The following is a 20,202-nucleotide window of genomic DNA, read 5'->3' on the forward strand; positions in this document are numbered from 1 at the left end:
AAACCACTGTTGCACTTCTTTAAATATTCATCTGGCAGTGAGAGCGTGTAAGGAGGTTAAGCGCAGACGGTCGGTCTGAGATGATTCATTAGTAACGACGCCTTTGCGTTTCGCCCGCTGTTTCAGCGTTTCTGATTATGTAGCTTAGATCTCTCTTCTTCTCTTACTCCTTCTCTTCTCTTCTTCTACGTGCTCTGACGCTCAGTGAGATCGATAAGAGCCTGGACCAGATGAACGTCCTGAGGAAAGACGAGTGCATCGTGGAGGGAAAGCTCAAAAAGTAAGTGCTGAAAAATGCACTAAATGTTACTTATTTCATTTGTTTCTATATAAGATTATTCGATAGACTGACACAGGAAGCTGTGGTCAGACATGATGAAGCACCCCTGGAGCAGATATGGGTAAGGGCCCTTCTTAGGGGCCCCAAGAGTGGCAGCTTTGCAATATTGGGGCTTGAATCATTAACCTTGTTCCATAAGCCTTAACCACTGAGTTACCACTTCTAATGGTTTTCGCCCTAGTGCAGGGTCAGCCATGGTGTGGCCCCCTGGGAGCAGATAAGATTAGGGGCTTTGCTCAAGGGCCCAACAGTGGCGGCTTAGCGGTGCTAGGGCTTAGACCCCCGACCTTATAATCAGTAACCCAGAGCCTTCTCAGCCTTCACTTGCACGAGGAGACCTGTTATGGCATGACAACACCCCAGTGCACAAAGCCGGCTCCATGAAGATGAATAGGTTGGATATGGTGGAAGATCTCCTGTGATAGAGCTCTGGAACACTCTTGTGTGGAATGTGAACGCTGAGTGCACCCCAGGCCTCCTCACCTCACCTACCTGACTTTACTTCCACCCTTGTGGCTGAATGAATCCCACACAAATCTCCAAAAAAATCTAGTGGAACATCTTCCCAGGAGAGTAGAGCAAATGGAGACTCAATGTGGAATGTGCACGGGTGTCCACAAACTTTTGTCCATGTAGTCCATGTACAACATTATGTTGGAAAAAAATTCAATGCCAATGAAAACATCTAAAAAATACACAGCTCCGTCTCTGGGATTCTTCAAATGAGGATTACAGCGTAAATATCCGCGTATAAGTATGACAACACGCAGGATAGAATTGATGTAGATTATAAACAGATTAGTGCAATTTGTATCTTGTTGAATGTAAATAAGTTTGTCGTATTTTCTATTGAACTGCTGCGATTTTTGTGTGCAGGCTGAAGAACATTCACGCAAAACGCACTGGGAAGCGTGAAGCCGTTGGAGGGGACGAGCCTCAGGCCACAGGCACGCCAAGCGCCGGACACAAGCGCAAGAGAAAGGCCGGGGACAGTGACGAGGACGAGGATGATGACGACGACAGCGACGATGCCGTGGACGACGAGGACGAGGACGACGAAGAAGAGGTGAAGAAGGCGAGGAAGGTAGAGACGTGCGACGAGGTGAGAGTCGAAAATCAGCTAAATGGGGCGGAAAACGGCTAAATGTTTTTTGTGATCGTGTTTGGATAATGTGTGTGTGTGTGTCTCTCCATCTATGTGTGTGTGTGTGTGTGTGTGTGTGTGTGTGTGTGTTTGGCTTAGGATGAAGGAGATCAAGCCACGAGCATAGAAGAGCTAGAGAAACAGATAGACAAGTTATCGAAGGTAAACACACACATGCACTCTGTATTCAACGAACACCTGCACACACTTATGCACACACACTCATACAGTCTCTTGTGTGTTTTTGCGAGTGCAGCAGCAGAATCTGATCAGACGGAAACTGTTTGAGTCGTCTCACGCGTTACGCTCCATGAGCTATGGACAGGACCGCTACCGCCGTCGCTATTGGGTTCTCCCACAGTGCGGAGGCGTCTTCGTCGAGGGAATGGAGAGTGGAGAAGGTACACACACATATACACACACACACACACACACATACAGTGTTCATAATAGAAGAACTTCTACATTCAGCTCACGCTAATTGCATCTCCCTTTTCTAATGTAGTGCATGGGAGGGGTTCAAACTTTTGCACTTACCTATGTATTGCTTTTCATCCATTATTATTCAGTAGTAATGAACTGATAGATTATACACTGATAGGTGTGAAAGGAGTGTGTGATGTTATACAAGAAACATGAATAAAGGCCAGCTGAAGCATATCCAATCATCTCTCCACAGGTCCCAAGGAGCTGGAGAAGGAACGAGAGAGGCTCCGCAACTTTGAGCCAGTGCAGATCAAGGAGGAACCACAGATAGAAGAGGAGGAGGAAGAGGAGGAAACGCAGGCAGAGGCAGACGAGGCACAGCAGGAGCCCGAGGCCCAGGTGTCAGCTCAGGTGAAGCAAGAGGATCCTGCTGAGAATGAAGTTAAGCAGGAAGACGAGAAACCCTGTTCGCCACTGAATGAGCTCCAGGAGAAGGACACTCAGCTCTTAGACTCGTGTCCTCTCAAGGAGCCCCTAAACCCACCCGGCGACCTCACGTCCCTTTGTGTGAGGACTCCGGACAGCAGTGTGGAACCGGTCACTACGGCGACCGCCGCGGCATCATCTCCGACTCATTCTACCTCCAAGTCTACTGTACTGTGCAGCACTCCTGCAGACGTTGTGCCTCTTGTTGCTCACTTTGGTGCTCCTCTGCCCCAGTTTGGGGTCCCTCTGTCCCTACAGCATCAGCAACACCTCCTGGCGAACGATCAGCTCCTGCGCGTTTTGACTGAACGCAGCGGCCACTGGTTCAGCCTTCTGCCCCGTTCTCCCTGTGACGACTCCTCGCTCATTCATCCCACCACGACACCACCACACTCCTCAGCCCAGACGAGCAACGTCCAGCCAAGGAGCCCCCCTGCCCCATCTTGCTCTCCTCACCAACACCTCCAACCGCCGTCTGCCTCCAGCAGCCCTCCAAATGCTGCTCTTGACAGCCTAGGAATCCTTACTGTCTCCCCTCTGCAGGTGGGAAGCCTTTATATAACAGGAAACCGAGATGCAGAATCTGTTTCACTTCACGGATTTGATTAACGTCTCTCCTTTTGCATGCAGGTAAAACCCGGTGGTGCTCTGCTGCCTTTGCCTATGTGTGGATGGTCAGGTGGGGTAATCAGCCCCAACTTGCCCATGTGCAGCAGTCCTATGCCTCTTTGCCCGCTCACTGAGGGCAGTGCCAGCCCCCTGCTTGCCCCCAGTGTCTCCACCAGCAAAAGTGGCTCTCCTGCACCCCCTGGGGACAAACCCCTCTCTGAGCCCTCACCTGCTATCGATCTGCCACGAAACCATGACCAGCCACAGCCACAGCCAATTCCAGAAGGTCTCACACACACACGGACACACACACCATATCTATTAGCTCAAATATAAGGCTGTTTAAGCAGACCAGGTTTACACACTTTCTAATGATGGCGTTGCTACATGTGTGTGTGTATTGCAGACATGATGATGGGCTGGTGGAAGATGACAGAGATGGAGGAACTGCAGACCCTGATGAAGGCACTCCACAGCAGAGGGATCCGAGAGCGAGTGCTGCACAAACAGATCCAGAAATCCATGGAGCTTATCTCCCAGACGTGCAACAAAAACAAAGAGGGTGAGTGGCTGTAATCTACAAACTGCACACTTCTTTTGATGCAATTTGAGTCCACTGGGGGTGGATCGTTCATTCCCTGTTGTGTATGTTCACATGTGGGTGCAGTAGCAGTGATGGAGGTGTCGGAGCTGGACGAGGGCCAGGTTTCTGTGGAGACGCTTCAGGAGTGGTGCGTGGATGAGCAGGCAATGGAGACGGACATCGCCTTACTGCAGCAGGTGGAGGAGCTTGAACGCAGGGTCACTTCAGCCAGCCTGCAGGTCAAGGTGAAGAACGGAGAACATGTCTAGGGAAAAAAAAACATTTCTTGGTCATTTTTTTTTAGTATTTGGTTTGCGTTGTCGTACTGCAGGGCTGGATGCATCCAGAGCCCCAATCGGAGAGGGAGGACCTGCTGTATTACGAGCACAAACCCTTTTCCAAGGCCTGCCCTGGGGCGGAGTCACAGGAGGAGCGGAGTTCGGAGAAAGGCCTGAGACGGCAGCCCAGCAACCCGCTGGACATCGCCGTGATGCGCCTGGCCGAGCTGGAGCGCCACATCGAGAGAAGGTACCTGCGGAGCCCCTTAGGGACAACCATCCAGATCAGGCTGGATAATGTGGGGACGGTCACTGTGCCCGCCCCCGCGCCATCCACTAGCGCTGGAGGGGAAGGGTAGGTCATCCACGCAGCCAGCCTTAATCCCTCCCTCTCTTATCCTCTCTCTTTTCCTCTTGCTCATCCTCTTTCTTCTCCTTCTCCCCCTCTTCTTCTCTCCTGGCTGGGGCGGCTGTGCTTGTGGCGTGTGTGTGTTCTCACCCGGGGCCCAGGTTCTCCACGGGTTCCATGGTTCTTGGCTCACCTGCATTTGAGTTCCTTTCTGTCCTTGGCTGCATGCGTTCAATTTATTTGGTCATTTGTGCGAAGGATTTCTCTTTGCTGTTGTTTTGTGGGAGCATGGTGCACTCTAACCACGGGGCTTCGATTCCTCTTCAGAAGTTTTCCTCATACAGTCAGTGCCATTCCACAGGATGTGTGTGTGTGTGTGTGTGTGTGTGTGTATTTGTCGGGAACGACGGCCAGCATTATACTCGATGCGTAATCCAGTAGTGGGGAAGGTGGGAGCTTAGTGGTTGAGGCGTTCGGACTGTAAGTCGGTCTGGGTAAGGCCGTCTACCCCAAATGTAAAGTATTGGCCTGTGAAACATTCATGATTTCCATGATCGGTGTGTAGGCTCCAGACTTACTGGTCATATGTCACAAATATGCTAATGTTAATCTAGACATTAATTTCAGACAAAATTATTTTCTACTTTTAAATAAAAAATTTTTTTTAGCGTCGTCAGGAAATTAATTTGATTTATAGCTTTTAGCCCGACAGTGACAAGTTAATCATATTAATTCTGTATTTATTTCACTTTAATTGCACATGTGCAGCGATCCATCAACATGATAGTCAGGTTTTTTTTTCCAATCCAGGGAAATTATAGGACATAAAATACAAACGATTTGATATTGTTGGACAAAAAAAAAAAAAAAAATATATATATATATATATATATATATATATGTATAAAATATATAAAAATGATATTCTATTGTGTGCTAATGTTCTACATACATGCTGTTCATCTGACGTGTGCATGCTTTACTGCAGGTAACATCAAGAATAATGCCGGCCTAAGTGTGTGTGTGTGTGTGTGTGTGTATAAAAATAAAATATGGTCAAAAGTATTGGGACACCTGACAAAACTGTCACCAAAAGGTTGGAGGCACACGTCTACAACCTTTGATTTTTTCACTTGAACTAGGAGACCCAAACCTGCTCCAACATGAGAATGCACAAAGCCAGCTCCATGAAGATATACGTTACATGGGTTTGCAGTAAAAGTTCTCCTGATATAGAGCTTTAACCCTATTGAACATCAATAAATTGGCCCCAGGCCTCCTCACCTGCATCAGTGCCTGACTTTACTAACACCTTGTGGCTGAATGAATCTCCAGAGAATCTCCACAAAATCTAGTAGAACATCTTTCCAGAAAAATGGAGCTTAATATAACATTAAATGGGGACTACATGTGGAACGGGATGTTCAATATCTATCTTATGCTCAGGTGTCCACAAACTTTTGTCCATATTGTGTGAGAGTGGTTGTGTGTTTGTGTGTAACCCATCTCTTTGTTGTATTTGTCTCTTAGAAGTGAGGAGGAGATCGCTCCAGGGATGAAGGTGTGGAGGAAGGCTTTGAGCGAGGTGAGGAACTCGTCACAGCTGGCCATGTGCCTGCAACAGCTGCAGAAGTCCATCGCTTGGGAAAGATCCATCATGAAAGTGGTAAGTGTGTGTGTGTGTGTGTGTGTGTGTGTGTGTGTGTGTGTGTGTGTGTGTGTGTGTGTGTATTTCTCAGTCCAGGGTTCAGTGCCAACCTGTGCACGATGATGAAACGGTATTTTAAGCATGTACTAAGGTGTGTGTGTGTGTGTGTGTGTCTGTGTGTGTGTGTGTGTAGTACTGCCAGATCTGCCGTAAGGGGGATAATGAGGACTTACTGCTGCTGTGCGATGGCTGTGATAAGGGCTGTCACACCTACTGCCACAAGCCTAAGATCAACGCCATCCCTGAGGGAGACTGGTACTGCCCTGCCTGCATCTCCAAGGTAACCGCCACCACCTCCCGTCATATTCAGAGCGCTCTCACACTCACACACACACACACACACACACACACACACACACACACACACACTGCTCTTAAAGTATACACGTATGCAGTCTGGTCAAGGATTTTTCTTCCCTTTAGAAACCAGTGAACAAAAACAGGACGTGATGTGAAAAATGATAAAAAACGCTTTTTTACTCACGTGCTTATTTTAGACGGCGCTTGTGGCTGATCGATCCAATACCGGAATTTGTACTGCGCATGTGTGCATATGCGTCTACTTCCTGCCTGAAGTATGTCGAAACAATTTACGGCAGTTTCGGGGATTTATAATGGTGTTGACTCGACCAGATACCGGAAAACGTTCTTTACCAGTGATTCTCTTGATATAAATTAGCAGTTGAATTAGTTGATTATCCCGATACCGATAGCTGGGTTGGATCGTACTTACCGATAACCAATTAATCAACTTAATCAAGTTTTTGAAATAGATGCTGTATAAAAAAACTAACAAACAAAACATTTCATGTAAAATAGTACTGAATTTTAATTAAAAAATATATATATATATAATTAATAAATTATAAATAATAAATATAATATAGTGCTCTCCATGCAGCACGCAGTCTCGCGTGTAAAAACAAACAACACCTCAGTGATTCAGTTATTCGCCTCTAGAGGCGTCACTCAGCAACGAATGCAACCCGGAAAAACTATCTACTAACTACTATGGATTTTTGTTGATAGCTGATATTTACAGCAATCAACTATCAGTGCCAGCAAAACTGATAAATCAGCCGACCGCTAACATAAACACAGTTTATTTTTTTGTAAAATATATCAATCAATTTATATTGGTTACATTTATACTTATTTATTATTTAACTTCGAGTAATTCTTGAAGCCCTATAAAATGCAAAAGTATCGTCTCACTCGCGTAATGGATGCAACTGCAGAAAATCGCATGCATTAGCTATATAATAAGCCGGAATTTTGTGAAAACAAGTCAGCATATTGTGTGCACTGGAACGTGGAAGTTTATTTCTCTAACTGTCCTGCTGATAGTGGTATTGAAAAGAATCTGTTGTGTAGCATTAAAGTGTGTGTGTGTTAGTGATACCTTGGGCAAGTTTGCACGTTGATTTCCGAATGCAGACTCAGGGAGCATAAAACGAAGTGCAGGAATAAGTGTTTATGGTTTTAGGGACGTGAGCGAGACCACGTTAACTGACCGGTCCGAATCCCGCAGGCGAGCAACCAGTTGCCGAAGAACAAAAAGGCTCAGAGTCGAATGCAGTCCAGCGGAGGGGGCAAGAAATCCTCGGAGGCGGCCAAGAAGAACAAGAAGCAGCAGGAGGTGTGTGAGGAAGAGGAGGCAGGAGGAGGTGGCAGCAGCAGCACCAGCATCAGCAGCCCAAAGAAAACAGCCACGGCTTCCAGCCAGGCGAAAAAGAGCTCTCCGGCTCCTCCTGCTGCCAAACCAGAGAGTCCGGCCTGCGTGAAACGAGCCAAAACGGCCAGGGACAACAACCGCGACCTGGGCCTGTGCAGGTACCGTTTTATTTCAGCATGTCATTCATCACTTTTATGTCGGTCACAAACACCTGTTGATACAAATAGTGTAAAATTCATTATTACTGGGGAGGTGGTTAAGGCACTGGACTTTGGCTCTGAAGGGCATGAGTTCAAATCCCAGCCTCACTAATCTGTCACTTCTAGATCCGTGAGCAAGACCCTTAATCCCGCAGCTGCTCAGTTGTATAATTAAATAAAATGTAACTGCATTAGCAGGATGATTTCTGAGATCTGTTCCTCTTGTATAGGGTTCTCTTGGCCGAACTGGAGCGCCATCAGGACGCCTGGCCTTTCCTCACACCTGTCAACCTCAAGTCGGTCCCCGGGTACCGGAAAGTCATCAAAAAGCCCATGGACTTTTCCACCATCCGCGAGAAGCTTGTCAGCAGCCAGTGAGTCTCTGTTACATCCTCTGTCTTCTCCAGAGTTCTTCTGAATTCAATCAATCAGACCTGGAAAACAAGAACAACAGCCAAACAATGGAAAAATGGCTATTAATTAGAACCAGTATAAAATAAAATACGGCCAGTTCGCTACAATAAAGTAGAAATTCGCTTTGTGTGAAGTAAATTTTTGACTCAATGCTTTTCTTCTTTTTTTTCAAGGTACCAGAACCTCGAGACGTTCATCATCGACGTCAACCTGGTGTTCGACAACTGCGAGAAGTTCAACGAGGACAACTCTGACATCGGCCGCGCCGGTCACAACATGAGGAAGTTCTTCGAGAAGAGGTGGACTGAGCTCCTGAAGCAGACTAACTGATCCACTCAGAGCGCTTTTTTTTTTCTTTTTTGAAAACCCCCAAAGTGGAGTTCGGATCAGAACCTCCCGGAATCAACATATTCCTCCCAGCAAAGCAAACACACACACACACAAACACACACACACATACACACACACAACACCCCAAAGAGACACAGGACAGAGGGTGTCTTTGTGCAATATCATTTCCTTGTAGAAAAGAGTAATCGCACTGAAACCTTCAACCATCAGAGTTGTATCGAGGAAAAAAACGACAAAAAAAAACAACCACTTTCCACTACCTGTAAATATCATCGATTTGTCTCTTCTGTTGTTTTTTTTTTTTTTTTTACTTTATCGTTAATGTTATAGTGAATGTATTTAATTTTTTTAAAATGATTATTTATGACAAAAAAAGGTCCATTCTTCATTTTCTATGAAAAGGAAGAAACAGCGCAACTGCTTTAAAAAAAAAAAAAAAAAAAAAATGAAAAAAAATGAAAAAAAAAATGAATGGAATGTTTATTTGTTTGTGTGTGTGTCTGTGTGTGTGTGTGTTTTTAATTAATTTGTTTGTTTTATTTTTATAATTTTTTTTTTTTTCTCCAAATATGAAACGAAGCCAAGAAAAGAAAGGAACCTGTTTACACCGCTCCGGGCACACACACATACATACACACACACACACACACACACACACACACACACACACACACACACATATACATATATATATATATATATATATATATATATATATATATATATATATATATATATATATATATATATATATATATACACACACACACACACAGTTGGATTCCAAACCCCGTCCCCATGCAAAAAAAAAAAATGTATATACTGTGTGTTTATATATATATATATATATATATATATATATATATATATATATATATATATATATATATATATATATATATATGGCGTCTCATTTGGAATGATGTGTACATATGGTTTCAGACATTGGATATTGTTCATGCCTTAGACCGATTGTAGCATTTAATTTTAGTCTTCAAAGTGACTTATTATAAGTATTATAATAATTATTATTATTATTATTGACACATTTATTGGTTGTACAGTATACACATATCTTCTACAAACACTGTGGTCTCCTTACTCTTGGTAGTGCCTGCCCTTCTGAACAGGGTGTAGGGAAGTATTTTTTGTTTGTTTCTGTATTTTTGTTTGTTTGTTTTATTTTTTTTAAAGAAGAGAAAAAAAAAGACACTCCCTGGTTTGCTCCACACGCCGGCATATATACTGTACAACAGTGAGAGTGCGTTATCCCGTAGTGAGAACTGCCGGGAGTTGGCTTCATCAGCATCTCACACACACACACACACACACACACACACATATATACACACGCACACGCAAGTGCATGCACGCACACACAGCAGCCGGCTTTCGGTAACCACTATGGCCACGTCCCAAATTGCATACCCCCCCAACCCTGTGGCTTTGTCCTGAATCGTGTCATTCTTCACAACAGTGCAGAAGCAAAAGAGCGCTCGGAGAACACGTGGGCGTGCAGTTGGTGTGCCGTTTTAACGTACTCCTTAGCAGGATAGAGTGCAGTTTGGGACGCAGCCCGTGTCTAAGTCTCCTTGTTATCCTCTTCCTTGTCCTCTTCGTCCTCCTCGTCCTCGTCCTCCCCACGTCCCTGTGTGAGTCTTGGCCACTGGAGGCAGCTAGAACACAGTTTTTTTGTACCCGAGTCAGAGTACTTGAAGTTATTTTATTTAAAGCTATTGTGGGAAACAAAAATGGTAGCGTTCTTTTTGTAGGAGCATTATTTTTCACTAGTGTGTATGTGCGTGTGTGTGTGTGTGTGTGTGCATACGTCTGTGTGTGAATGTGAGCGTGTGTATGTATGAGTGTATGTATGAGTGTGAATGTGTGTGTGTGTGTGTGTGTGTGTGTGTGTGTGTGTGTGTGTGTGTGTGGCACGGACCTATTAAAAGGATGTTTTTAAAGTCATCCCACTTCGTTATGGTGTTTTTTCCCTTTATTGGTATAAAACACTTGTAATATAAACACCACCCCATGCACACACAAACACACACCCGCACACACTGCCCCCTTGTGCTCGTTACAACACTTTGACACTGGAGACTCCTTCCACAAACAAGTCCTTACAGAATACTGCACCATGTGGAGGGAACGTCCTGGAGTTAAATTTCCTGTAGGAAATCAGCGTGATCCAGTGTACATTACAACATTAAACACACACAAGAAGACAAACCTTGCTGAAAAATGAGCAGATTCAGATTGTTACAGTGATTTAGCAACATATACTTGTATTTTCATATAAAATTATAGATTAGATTCCAGTTAGTTTCTGCAAGATTTTATATTCTGAAATATTAATCTACTATATTAATTTTTTACTATCTGAACTGAGCAGGATATTCAGTGTAGTAAAAAGTGTCAAATCTATCTCATGTCATTAATGTTATCATTAATAGGAGTTGGAGTTGTAGATTATGTTGTAATATTTACTTTAGAAAAGTTTACTTCTGCAGTTTCTTTCTTATATAAATGTATGATTAGAAAAATCTATAATTAAATAACATTAATTATTGTGTGCGAAATACACAACTAGCAGTAACAACAAACAAAAATAATAACCGTTAATTATATGCAAATTCCTCGCCTCCTCCTTTTATTATTATTATTATTATTGCCAGAGGTGGCGAATGTACACACATCCTTCATTCAGTAGAAGTACAGAGTTCAGATACTCAAGTTTTAAAAGACTCTGGTAAAAAGTTAAAAGTAAAGAAGTTTGGGCTCTAAAGTGTACTTCAGTAAAAAGTAGTCATTATTACTACCTGTTTTAGTGTCATGCTGGTAACTGAACCTCACATCATATTCATATATTAATACAAAAGAATTTCAAATGTTCTCTAAGGAACGTATGCAGACTGAAGATCCACCATGTAGAACACAAGCAGAGAAAAGATGATGATGATGATGATGATGATGATGATCAGGACTGTGTCTGTTCTCAGTTATGACTTCATCACTGAATCCCTCTGTCTCATCCACGCTCACTCCAGACTTCTTACTGCCTTCTGCCTGCTCATTGTGACCTTCAGAAACTAGTCTGTGGTGTGAGAGAGACAGGAAATGATCCACCAGTTGATTGAAAAAGCAGCACAATCACAGGAAACATGTTGATGTGCAGAAAACAGAGTACAACAAGAAGATAAAATATCGATCATGTCACCGAATGGATTAAAACTAAAATAACGAGTCTGTTGTGTAAATGTAAGAAGTAGAAATTACAGATATTTGTGTCAAAAATTTAATGAGTGAAAGTAAAAAGAAAAAAACTGATGCCAGACAAATCTACTAAAAGTACACTGACAAAGTGTTTGTACTTTATTACTTATAAAGTACACACTATTACTCCTTATTACTCCTCTGGTTATTGTTATGATTATTATACAATATTTTACAATTAATTTTACACAACTGTAACAAATAATAAAAAGTAACAAATATTATTTATTACTAATTATTTATTTAAAAAATTTATTACTAATAAAACTCTCTTTTCCAAACACATACGCACAATAAGACACGCTTTATATACATGTCGAATGTAGTGGTTTAATTAATTAATTAATTAATTTGTTTATTTATTTAACTCTCCACTCAGCGCCATGTTGAGCCACAACGGTAAACATAGGACACGTGACCCACCATGTGACGTCACAGCCAACCCGGAAGCAGGAGCTCTAAACAGCTTGGTGAGGAGCGTTCCGTTTTCTCATTTTATCAACAATTATTTCATCATTTTATTTAATAATGTTTATATAAAACATTAATTACAGCTGTAGAGGGTTTTACTGGGTCGTGGGGTTCAATAAAGTACAGGTTTTACAGGAAAACTGGAGAGTGTTAGCTCAGTGGCTAGTGTTACATTTATATATATAAATAAATAAATAAATAAATCAATAAATAAGTTAAACCGTCTAATTTCTCTTCAGATTATTAGGATTGAAAATATATAAAATCTAAATAAGATTAAAAATAAATCATTTCCTGTCATTATAATTCTCTCTGCAGTGATGTCTGGAGTTTTAACTTGTACACAGATAATAATAATAATAATAATAATAATAATAATAATAATAATAATAATAATAATTTAATTTTAAAAATAAATGCAAGTTGATTAAAAAAAGTTTTAAGAATAAATCAATTTAATGCAACACACTTTTTATATTGATTAAATTAAGTTTATATCCTATATAATAGATGTGTGTGTGTGTGTGTGTGTGTGTGTTCTCATTTTTATATTATTTATGACGAATGTAATTATCAAATTATTGTTTTTATTACTGTAAATGTATTTAAAGAGATATTTTCAAAGATGCATTTATTTTTAAAGATATTGACACTATGTCAGAGAATTGTATTGTGAACTCGGTGCTAAGTGAAATAAATATATATAAATATCTAAATATATTTATATAAAAAATGAATTATAATGGATCTTATATAGCGCTCTCCATGCAGCACGTACTCTCGCGTGTAAAAACAAACAGCATGTGGTGTCAGTGATTTGCCTCTAGAGGGCACTCTCGTAATGACAGCGGGCCTTCTCAGCCACGACAGCAACGGACGCAACCTGGAAAAACTATTGGTATGGATTTTTTGCCGATTTGTAGTTCGGTGCCGATTAACCATCAAAACCATTGAATCGTTCGACGTTTATTGTGAAGTAACTGTTTACAATATGAAAATTAAAAATCTTATTGCTCAAGCCTTTGTCCTACTCAACTTTAAACTAAAAAAATATAACATTTTTGCTCCACAGCAAAATGGTGTCTCTGGTCTGCACCATACAAGGCCACCTTGATGACGTGAACTGCTGCGCGTTCTCCTCCTCGCTGCTGGCCACCTGCTCGGCAGATAAAACCATCCGGGTCTACTCCACTCGAGACTTCTCCGAGCTCCCGTTCTCGCCGCTTTCGGGTCACGGCTACGGCGTCCACTGCTGCTGTTTCAGCCCCTGCGGGCAGTACCTGGCGTCCTGCTCCACCGACGCTACCACGGTGGTGTGGGCGATGTGCAGCGGCGAGATCGAGGCCGTGCTCCAGCATCCTGGCAGGAGTCCGGTCAGAGTGTGCGCCTTCTCACCTGACTCCTCCTGCCTGATCTCGGGAGCTTCAGATGGCACCGTGGCTCTGTGGGACTTCACCTCAAGGACTTTGCTCAGGTCCTCCTCCCTCTATTTCCTCTAGACGTTAAATGAAACCTTCACCGTGGTCACATCGTGATAATTTTTTTCCCTAAATTGCTGGTTTGACGTGTCCCTATGTTTTCCCTTTTTTCTGATTTCTGTTCCTGACGTTCAGAACCGGCGCCGTTCCTGACACCACGATGGTAGCGTGTTCCTTCAGCCCGTGTGGTCAGCTGTTTGCTACAGGATCCACATATGGAGATCTGCGTATCTGGGACTTGGAAATGAACCAGCTCCATGCTGAGAAGTACGCCCACGACCTCGGGGTCACCTGCTGCCAGTTTGCACCGCAGATAATGACGGGTATGAGGAGCACTGTTTCATTTAACATCACTTTGAATTTGACTGTTATGTCCTTTAGCTCGAGTTGATTGACCTTTTTAACAATCTGTCTCTCAGATAATGCACTCTGTGTGGTCCAGTTCCGTTTGGCCTCCTGTGGTCAGGACGGCTTGCTGAAGGTCTGGCTGGTCTCCCGGAACTTCTCTACAGGTAAAGACTCACCTGCTTCCTGCTCTCCTTCATAATCCTGACCCCCAAAAGATACTTTTGTTACTCTGTTGGTATTTTGGTGTTTTCCAGGTTGTAAGATGCAGCTGATACACACACTGTCAGGGCAGTCGTCTGCAGTCCTGTGCTGTTCCTATTCTGCAGACGGACAACTTTTAGTCTCTGGGTAAGAACATGGACATGATTTTCCTCTCCTGCTCCTCTTACTGCTTCTCTTCCTGTTCCTCCTCCTGCTTCTCTTCCTGTTCCTCCTCCTGCTTCTCTTGCTCCTGCTCCTTCTCTTTCTTTTGCTCCTGCTGCTCTTGCTCCTCCTCCTCTTTCTCTTCATTCTCTTCCTTTTTCTCTTTCCCCCTCTTTCTTCTCCCCCTCCACCTTCTGCTTCTCCTTCTGTTCCTCCTCCTGCTGTTCTTGCTCCTCCTTCTCTTGTTCCTGCTCTTTTCTTTCTCCACCTTCTTCTACCCGTGCTTCTCCTGCTATTCCTGTTCTTTCTTCTCCTCCTTCACATCGGCACTTCATTATTTCGGTTTGATGATTGCATTTCAGATCGTTACTGTTTGCACTGCTGAGTTCTGTAACTAGATGGCGCTGTGTACTCATGAATACTCTACACTGGCGGAGGAAGGTTCACTCGGTGTGTGTGTGTGTGTGTGTGTGTGTGTGTGTGTGTGTGTGTGTGTGTGTGTGTCTTCTTATCCCTTACTCCCAGGTCTATGGATAAGAGTGTTGCGGTTTATGAAGCAGTGAGTGAACTGTTTTATTCTTTAGTGAATTTCCTTCTGAATAAAACCTGATCCAAAAAATCCTGATCCTGTTTCTCACTGCAGAATGGTGGAGTTTTACTCTACACCCTGAACCAGCATGAGAGGTAAGTGCTCGCTCTCTCTCTCTCTCTCTCTCTCTCTCTCTCTCTCTCTCTCTCTCTCTTTCTCTCTCTCTCTCTCTCTCTCTCTAATCCATTTTTTCTCTGTCACCTTTTCCATCTTTTTATTTTACTTTCTTTTGTGCTTATTCTCGGCAATCTTTCCATCTGCTCGACCCTCTTTCTTTTTATCTGTCAATCTCTTCAACTATCTTTCTGTTTGTCCCCTCTCTCCCTCTAGTGTCTGGTTTTCTACAATATAAATTACGATTTTGTACAAATATTGTTTTGTAAATCAAAGTCTAGAATAATCCGGATACTTTTGAAAACGGCGTTTTAAAAAAGGAGAGTTTTTCCTGGCGTTAGGAGCAGAGACCGGATCTGTACAGCTGTAATTGGTTGTTACGCTGTAAGGCAGCAGTTGCCATAGCGGTACAGCGCCCCCTACTGTGCGACTAAACAAATGAAAAACATCAGAGATTGTAACGCATGTTATAGATGGAATTAAAAAGCATTATTTCAGATGCAAAAAATCTTTAGGGAAGTCTACAAATTTGAGTCTGGATTTTTGAAATGAAAAATGTGTAAGAACGCTTTATACATGGTTACGTTTCTCTCTCCGAACCCCCTGTAATGCGTCTGTGCTGCAGGTATGTGACGGCGTGTGCCTTCTCCCCGACCGCGCCCCTCATCGCCACCGGCTCCATGGACAAAACAGTGAACGTGTGGAGGGTGGAGGACGGCTGCAGCGCTCAGGGTGGGCCAACATCTTCTCCCATAATGCTTTGCGTGATGTGTGTGTGCGTGTTCAGTGGAAATATCAGCAAATATATTTTGTGAAAATGTGAAAAATAATAATGGTTTGTTTAATCACCAGGTGCTGGACCTGATGGCAAATCTCTTCCAGGTGTGTGTGTGTGTGTGTGTGTGTGTGTGTGTGTGTGTGTGTGTGTGTGTGCTTTATAAACATAGTCCATTAATCTTTCTCTCTGTCTCTAATCCAGTCTCATATAATAAGATTCTGTTTCTCTTCATCCTGGTTTAGAAGACGTCCCTTGCGGCTCACAGGAAGCAGGTGAGATCAATCAGGCAGCGATCTGGTAATGAAATGGTTTTATTGCATTGTAAAGTTTAAACAGGTTTTAACAAGGAGTTCGGGGATCTGACAATCAAAAAACAATCAAGAACTAAAAGAAATACAAATACCAAAATAAAGGCAATTAAAAAAGAGAAAAAAAAAATCTATAAAGTAAAATAAAATATAGTAAAATAAATCAATTATTAATGAATTAATTAAATTATACATTATATTAGTTTTATTTATTATATTTATTCATTCACTCATTCATTTTCTCCCGCTTATCCGTAATCCGGGTTGTGGGGGCAGCAGTCTAAGCAGACCCCCGCCTTCGACTGCTGCCCAATCCTCACAGCACCGTCCCTTACGGCCCCTCCTGCAGGTGGTGAGCCCACGGGAAGGCGGCCCCCCACGTCACGCCAACGTCACGCACCTTGATATTTTCCTCGTAAGGGACTATTATATTTATTTATGAATTAATTAAGTAATTAATAAAATGAACTATAAACTAAGTTTGCGTATTTACACACACACACACACACACACACAGAAAACACACATACACACATTGTAAAATTTGAATAGAATAGAAATAAAAAATCAATATAAGTGTTTAGGAAATAAAAAGGTAAAAATACTAAAAAAAAAAAAAAAAATCATTATTAGAAACACTACAAAAAATACATAAAAGAAGAAAAAACCTACAATGTAACAATATAAAAAAAGTTGTATTAAATAAATTATAAAAAAAATAAATAAATTGGAATAAAACAAAGTAGACAATTAATTAATTTAATTACATAAAAAAATGAGCCACCAAACTATAAACTAAGTTTGCTCACACACACACACACACACACACACACACACACACACACACACACACACACACGCACACAACATGCTGTAGAGATTGACAAGCATGTAGACCCAAACTTTGCAGAGAATCCAGATCATCTTCTACTGGAGCATCTTCAGGTAGACATCACGTGACCTTCTACATTAACGCCGTTTCACAGGCCGCGTATTTAATCACAGTGACGCCGTCGTCGGTTATAAATCACACAGATTACACTCCCTGCAGGGCTCAGATCCATCACTTCCTGTTGCTGTGTCTGGCAGGCAGGAAGTGGCCGGGTCATTCCAGGCTGACGGTGAGCGATTGGTCGGAGGACGATGTGTCGGCATGGTTACGGGAGGAGGAGCTAGAGAGCCTCGTCAACACGTTTAAGGCCAATAACATCGACGGGGCAGAGCTTCTATCACTCAGCAAGGAGAGCCTCAGCTCAGAGCTCCATATAGGTGACACACACACACACACACACATATATATATATATTATATATATATATATATATATATATATATATATATATATATATATATATATATATATACACACACACACACACACACGTGGTAAACATTAATTTAAAAAGTGCAAAGTGTGCAATACCTAACTGAGGTTGTAGTATTTGAATCTCAATTCAAACTTTTGTTGAGAAGTGGAAATGTGAACGCTGTACCTGTTCCCGCTCTGTGATTGGTCAGAGTCGTTGGGTTTGCGCAGTAAAATTCTGCGCAAGATCGAGGAGCTGAAAATGGCCCCGGTGTCCGACGGCATTCCTGATGAGTTCCTCTGCCCCATCACGCACGAGGTCATGAAGGACCCGGTGATCGCTGCAGGTCCGAGTTTAATCCGATAAAAACAAATTTCATATGTACAAAGTGAACATTGTTAACGTGTGTGTGTGTGTGTGTGTGTGTGTGTGTGTGTGTGTGTGTGTAATGTGCTGCAGATGGCTACTCGTACGAGCGGGAGGCCATCGAGGGCTGGATCAAGACAAAGACCCGCTCCAGCCCCATGACCAACCTGCCCCTGCAGACCACCCTCCTCACCCCTAACCGCACGCTCAAAATGGCCATCTGCCGCTGGAGCAACAGCCAGTGATCAGCCGCGGCACACGTTCTCTCACAACGCTAACTAACGCTGTAATGATTCTGAATCCGGTATGCTGGAAGCTTGCCACAATCCTCAAACACGCCGTATCGACGGTTAGCATGTCATCCTCGTCTAGACGTGCGCTTAATTAAAACGCAAAACTATGCAAAAGATGAACGACGTGCCTTGAGCCTGGAGTCTGTAGGAACCTCACGATACGGGTTTCTACATGGGTTTTCAGTCAAATCAATGGAGCTGAACTTTATTTACCCTGAAAAAATTCTATACATTATTTAAGGCTTATGTTAAGTTTATCTGAAAAAATGTGACAATTCGAGCAGCCAATTACTGATCATAATGAATGATTAATTGTTAAATTAATATCAAATCATCATTTAAACAGTTATTGGTCAATTAAAAAATTAGCATTAATAGTTCAATTAATAATGAATGCAAATTAATTTCACTAATCGATTAACGAATTAATTGATGATTGATTAATTACTCATAATTATCGTCTCACAGCAAACTCTTAGGTTGAAACCAGCACACTCCTAATGGCAGCCACAAGAAGGACCAGTTATACTTTATGTAGTGAGAGTAGAAGGTGAATAGGATGCGACGTCACTGTGATCGGATCTTAGGAACGTCTGGGAAAATGTGAAGTATCTGTAATAAAATGTACTTCTATTCGAACGCATTACAATGAAATCTAAAATCTTACTGCATTAACTAATCAATTCACTGACTCAATGTTCATTTGCTCAATTAGCTCATTTACTGCTCTTCACATGTATGATCTCATGTATGATTTTTATTACCAGCTGCAGGATTTTGCACTCTGACACAGCGTTTGTGATCGTCTGCATAGCCGAGGCTTTTTATAACACGCTACGCGTTCAAATACACCGATGATGCTTTAGTTATTCGTGTTTAGGCTCCGCCCAGCCACGATCAGCTCAAAGCAGCCAATCACAACGCTGGTAACATTCCATATATATATATACACACACACACACACACACACACACACACACACACAGAGCCTGTTAAAAGTGTGTAGTCGTTTATGGTTTTTGAGAGACACGTACATGTTCCTTATGTTTCTATGCAACAGTTTTCACGTTAACTAGACGAATCTATACATTTCCAGATGTTCCACTTTATCCTAGTTGAAAACTATGAAAGCACGAACATCATCTTTACACACTCTCGGGATCCGGACGCTTCGTTTCTCCAAACGTTCGCCTGAAATACTTTTCCGAGCCTCTTGTACAACTCGCCAAAGATGTTCTTCACCAGTCGGAGATTTCTTTCTTGTGATGCAGTTCATCCGAGAGCAGTTCAGCAGGATTTAGGTGCGGTGACTGGGCAGGTCGTTCCGGGATAGAGATCACTCCAGACGACTGTTTACTCTCTAAGAACTCGGACGTATTCGTAGCTTCGGCTCATCGTCTTGGTGAAGTCGGTTCCAATGAGCCGCAGTCCAGACAGAACTGCATGGTGCAAGTTGAAGTTTGAAACCATGTTGGTTCAGGATTCCTTTCACTTTCCTGAAGCTTTTCTGCTTCCAAAACAACCATTAGGCTTCTATCTGATCACATCATCATCATCTCTCCTCCTCGCCATCTCACATCTCAAGTTCTTCTGTTGGTGACAAAAACGTCCCATTTGGACTCTACAGAATTTTCTTTCACTCATTCGCTGTTTAATTCTTGTGTGTTTGTGCCTTCGCTGCATAGAAACCATAAGTTTAAATTGGCTTTGTACCACTGCTGTACTGCTGCACTGCTGCACTGGATTCGAGCCGTGTAAATACACACACAACCCTGGATGTGGCTTTGCAGTTTCATACAGACGGGATAACAAAGGGTTAAATAAGTCTCAATAAAATTCCACTCTTTGACGCACGTTTTAAATTTTTTTTTTTGTCTCTCATTTCTTCCAAACTGCATCCCGATCGATTATTTATTTGCAAACACTGTGCACTCGTAACCCAAGGTCACCC

The 20,202-nt window shown here is 42.5% G+C and overlaps 2 protein-coding genes across 24 annotated transcripts in view; both read left to right on the top strand.

Moving 5' to 3' along the window:
* The window catches only part of baz2ba (bromodomain adjacent to zinc finger domain, 2Ba), an 86,612-nt gene extending 77,803 nt beyond the window's left edge, over positions 1 to 8,809 (top strand). For 12 of the 23 annotated variants that reach the window (XM_083524724.1, XM_083524744.1, XM_083524723.1 and 9 more), the window contains 14 exons: positions 206 to 280; positions 1,217 to 1,442; positions 1,584 to 1,646; positions 1,741 to 1,885; positions 2,164 to 2,939; positions 3,027 to 3,291; positions 3,412 to 3,567; positions 3,673 to 3,833; positions 3,920 to 4,221; positions 5,746 to 5,881; positions 6,057 to 6,203; positions 7,455 to 7,756; positions 8,029 to 8,172; positions 8,386 to 8,809. In XM_083524724.1, coding sequence (XP_083380850.1) covers positions 206 to 280; positions 1,217 to 1,442; positions 1,584 to 1,646; positions 1,741 to 1,885; positions 2,164 to 2,939; positions 3,027 to 3,291; positions 3,412 to 3,567; positions 3,673 to 3,833; positions 3,920 to 4,221; positions 5,746 to 5,881; positions 6,057 to 6,203; positions 7,455 to 7,756; positions 8,029 to 8,172; positions 8,386 to 8,542 — 3,055 coding nt within the window. In that variant the 3' untranslated portion in view covers positions 8,543 to 8,809. The remainder of the gene's footprint in view (positions 1 to 205; positions 281 to 1,216; positions 1,443 to 1,583; positions 1,647 to 1,740; positions 1,886 to 2,163; positions 2,940 to 3,026; positions 3,292 to 3,411; positions 3,568 to 3,672; positions 3,834 to 3,919; positions 4,222 to 5,745; positions 5,882 to 6,056; positions 6,204 to 7,454; positions 7,757 to 8,028; positions 8,173 to 8,385) is intronic. The other 11 variants (XM_083524733.1, XM_083524741.1, XM_083524743.1 and 8 more) reach the window with 3 other exon arrangements.
* Positions 8,810 to 12,216: 3,407 nt separating this feature from the next.
* On the top strand, positions 12,217 to 20,100 carry wdsub1 (WD repeat, sterile alpha motif and U-box domain containing 1). Its single transcript, XM_083525717.1, has 13 exons — positions 12,217 to 12,306; positions 13,380 to 13,781; positions 13,921 to 14,108; positions 14,205 to 14,297; positions 14,388 to 14,481; positions 15,022 to 15,055; positions 15,140 to 15,180; positions 15,825 to 15,931; positions 16,052 to 16,081; positions 16,220 to 16,249; positions 17,375 to 17,554; positions 17,804 to 17,938; positions 18,052 to 20,100. Exons 2-13 carry the CDS (start codon positions 13,384 to 13,386, stop codon positions 18,201 to 18,203), a joined length of 1,482 nt encoding a protein of 493 aa, XP_083381843.1. The 5' UTR covers positions 12,217 to 12,306; positions 13,380 to 13,383; the 3' UTR covers positions 18,204 to 20,100.
* The last annotated feature ends 102 nt before the right edge of the window (positions 20,101 to 20,202 follow it).

Source organism: Silurus aristotelis (genome assembly GCF_946808225.1).
Source record: "Silurus aristotelis genome assembly, chromosome: 2".
In the NCBI taxonomy this organism is placed as follows: domain Eukaryota; kingdom Metazoa; phylum Chordata; class Actinopteri; order Siluriformes; family Siluridae; genus Silurus; species Silurus aristotelis.

Excerpts from the sequence above, each read along its gene's own strand:
- wdsub1 (XM_083525717.1), top strand. The coding sequence starts at position 13,384 with ATGGTGTCTCTGGTCTGCACCATACAAGGCCACCTTGATGACGTGAAC. Across the intron at positions 14,298-14,387 it reads CTCCCGGAACTTCTCTACAG|GTTGTAAGATGCAGCTGATA; the intron begins GTAAAGACTCAC and ends GGTGTTTTCCAG. Across the intron at positions 15,056-15,139 it reads GTGTTGCGGTTTATGAAGCA|AATGGTGGAGTTTTACTCTA; the intron begins GTGAGTGAACTG and ends TTCTCACTGCAG.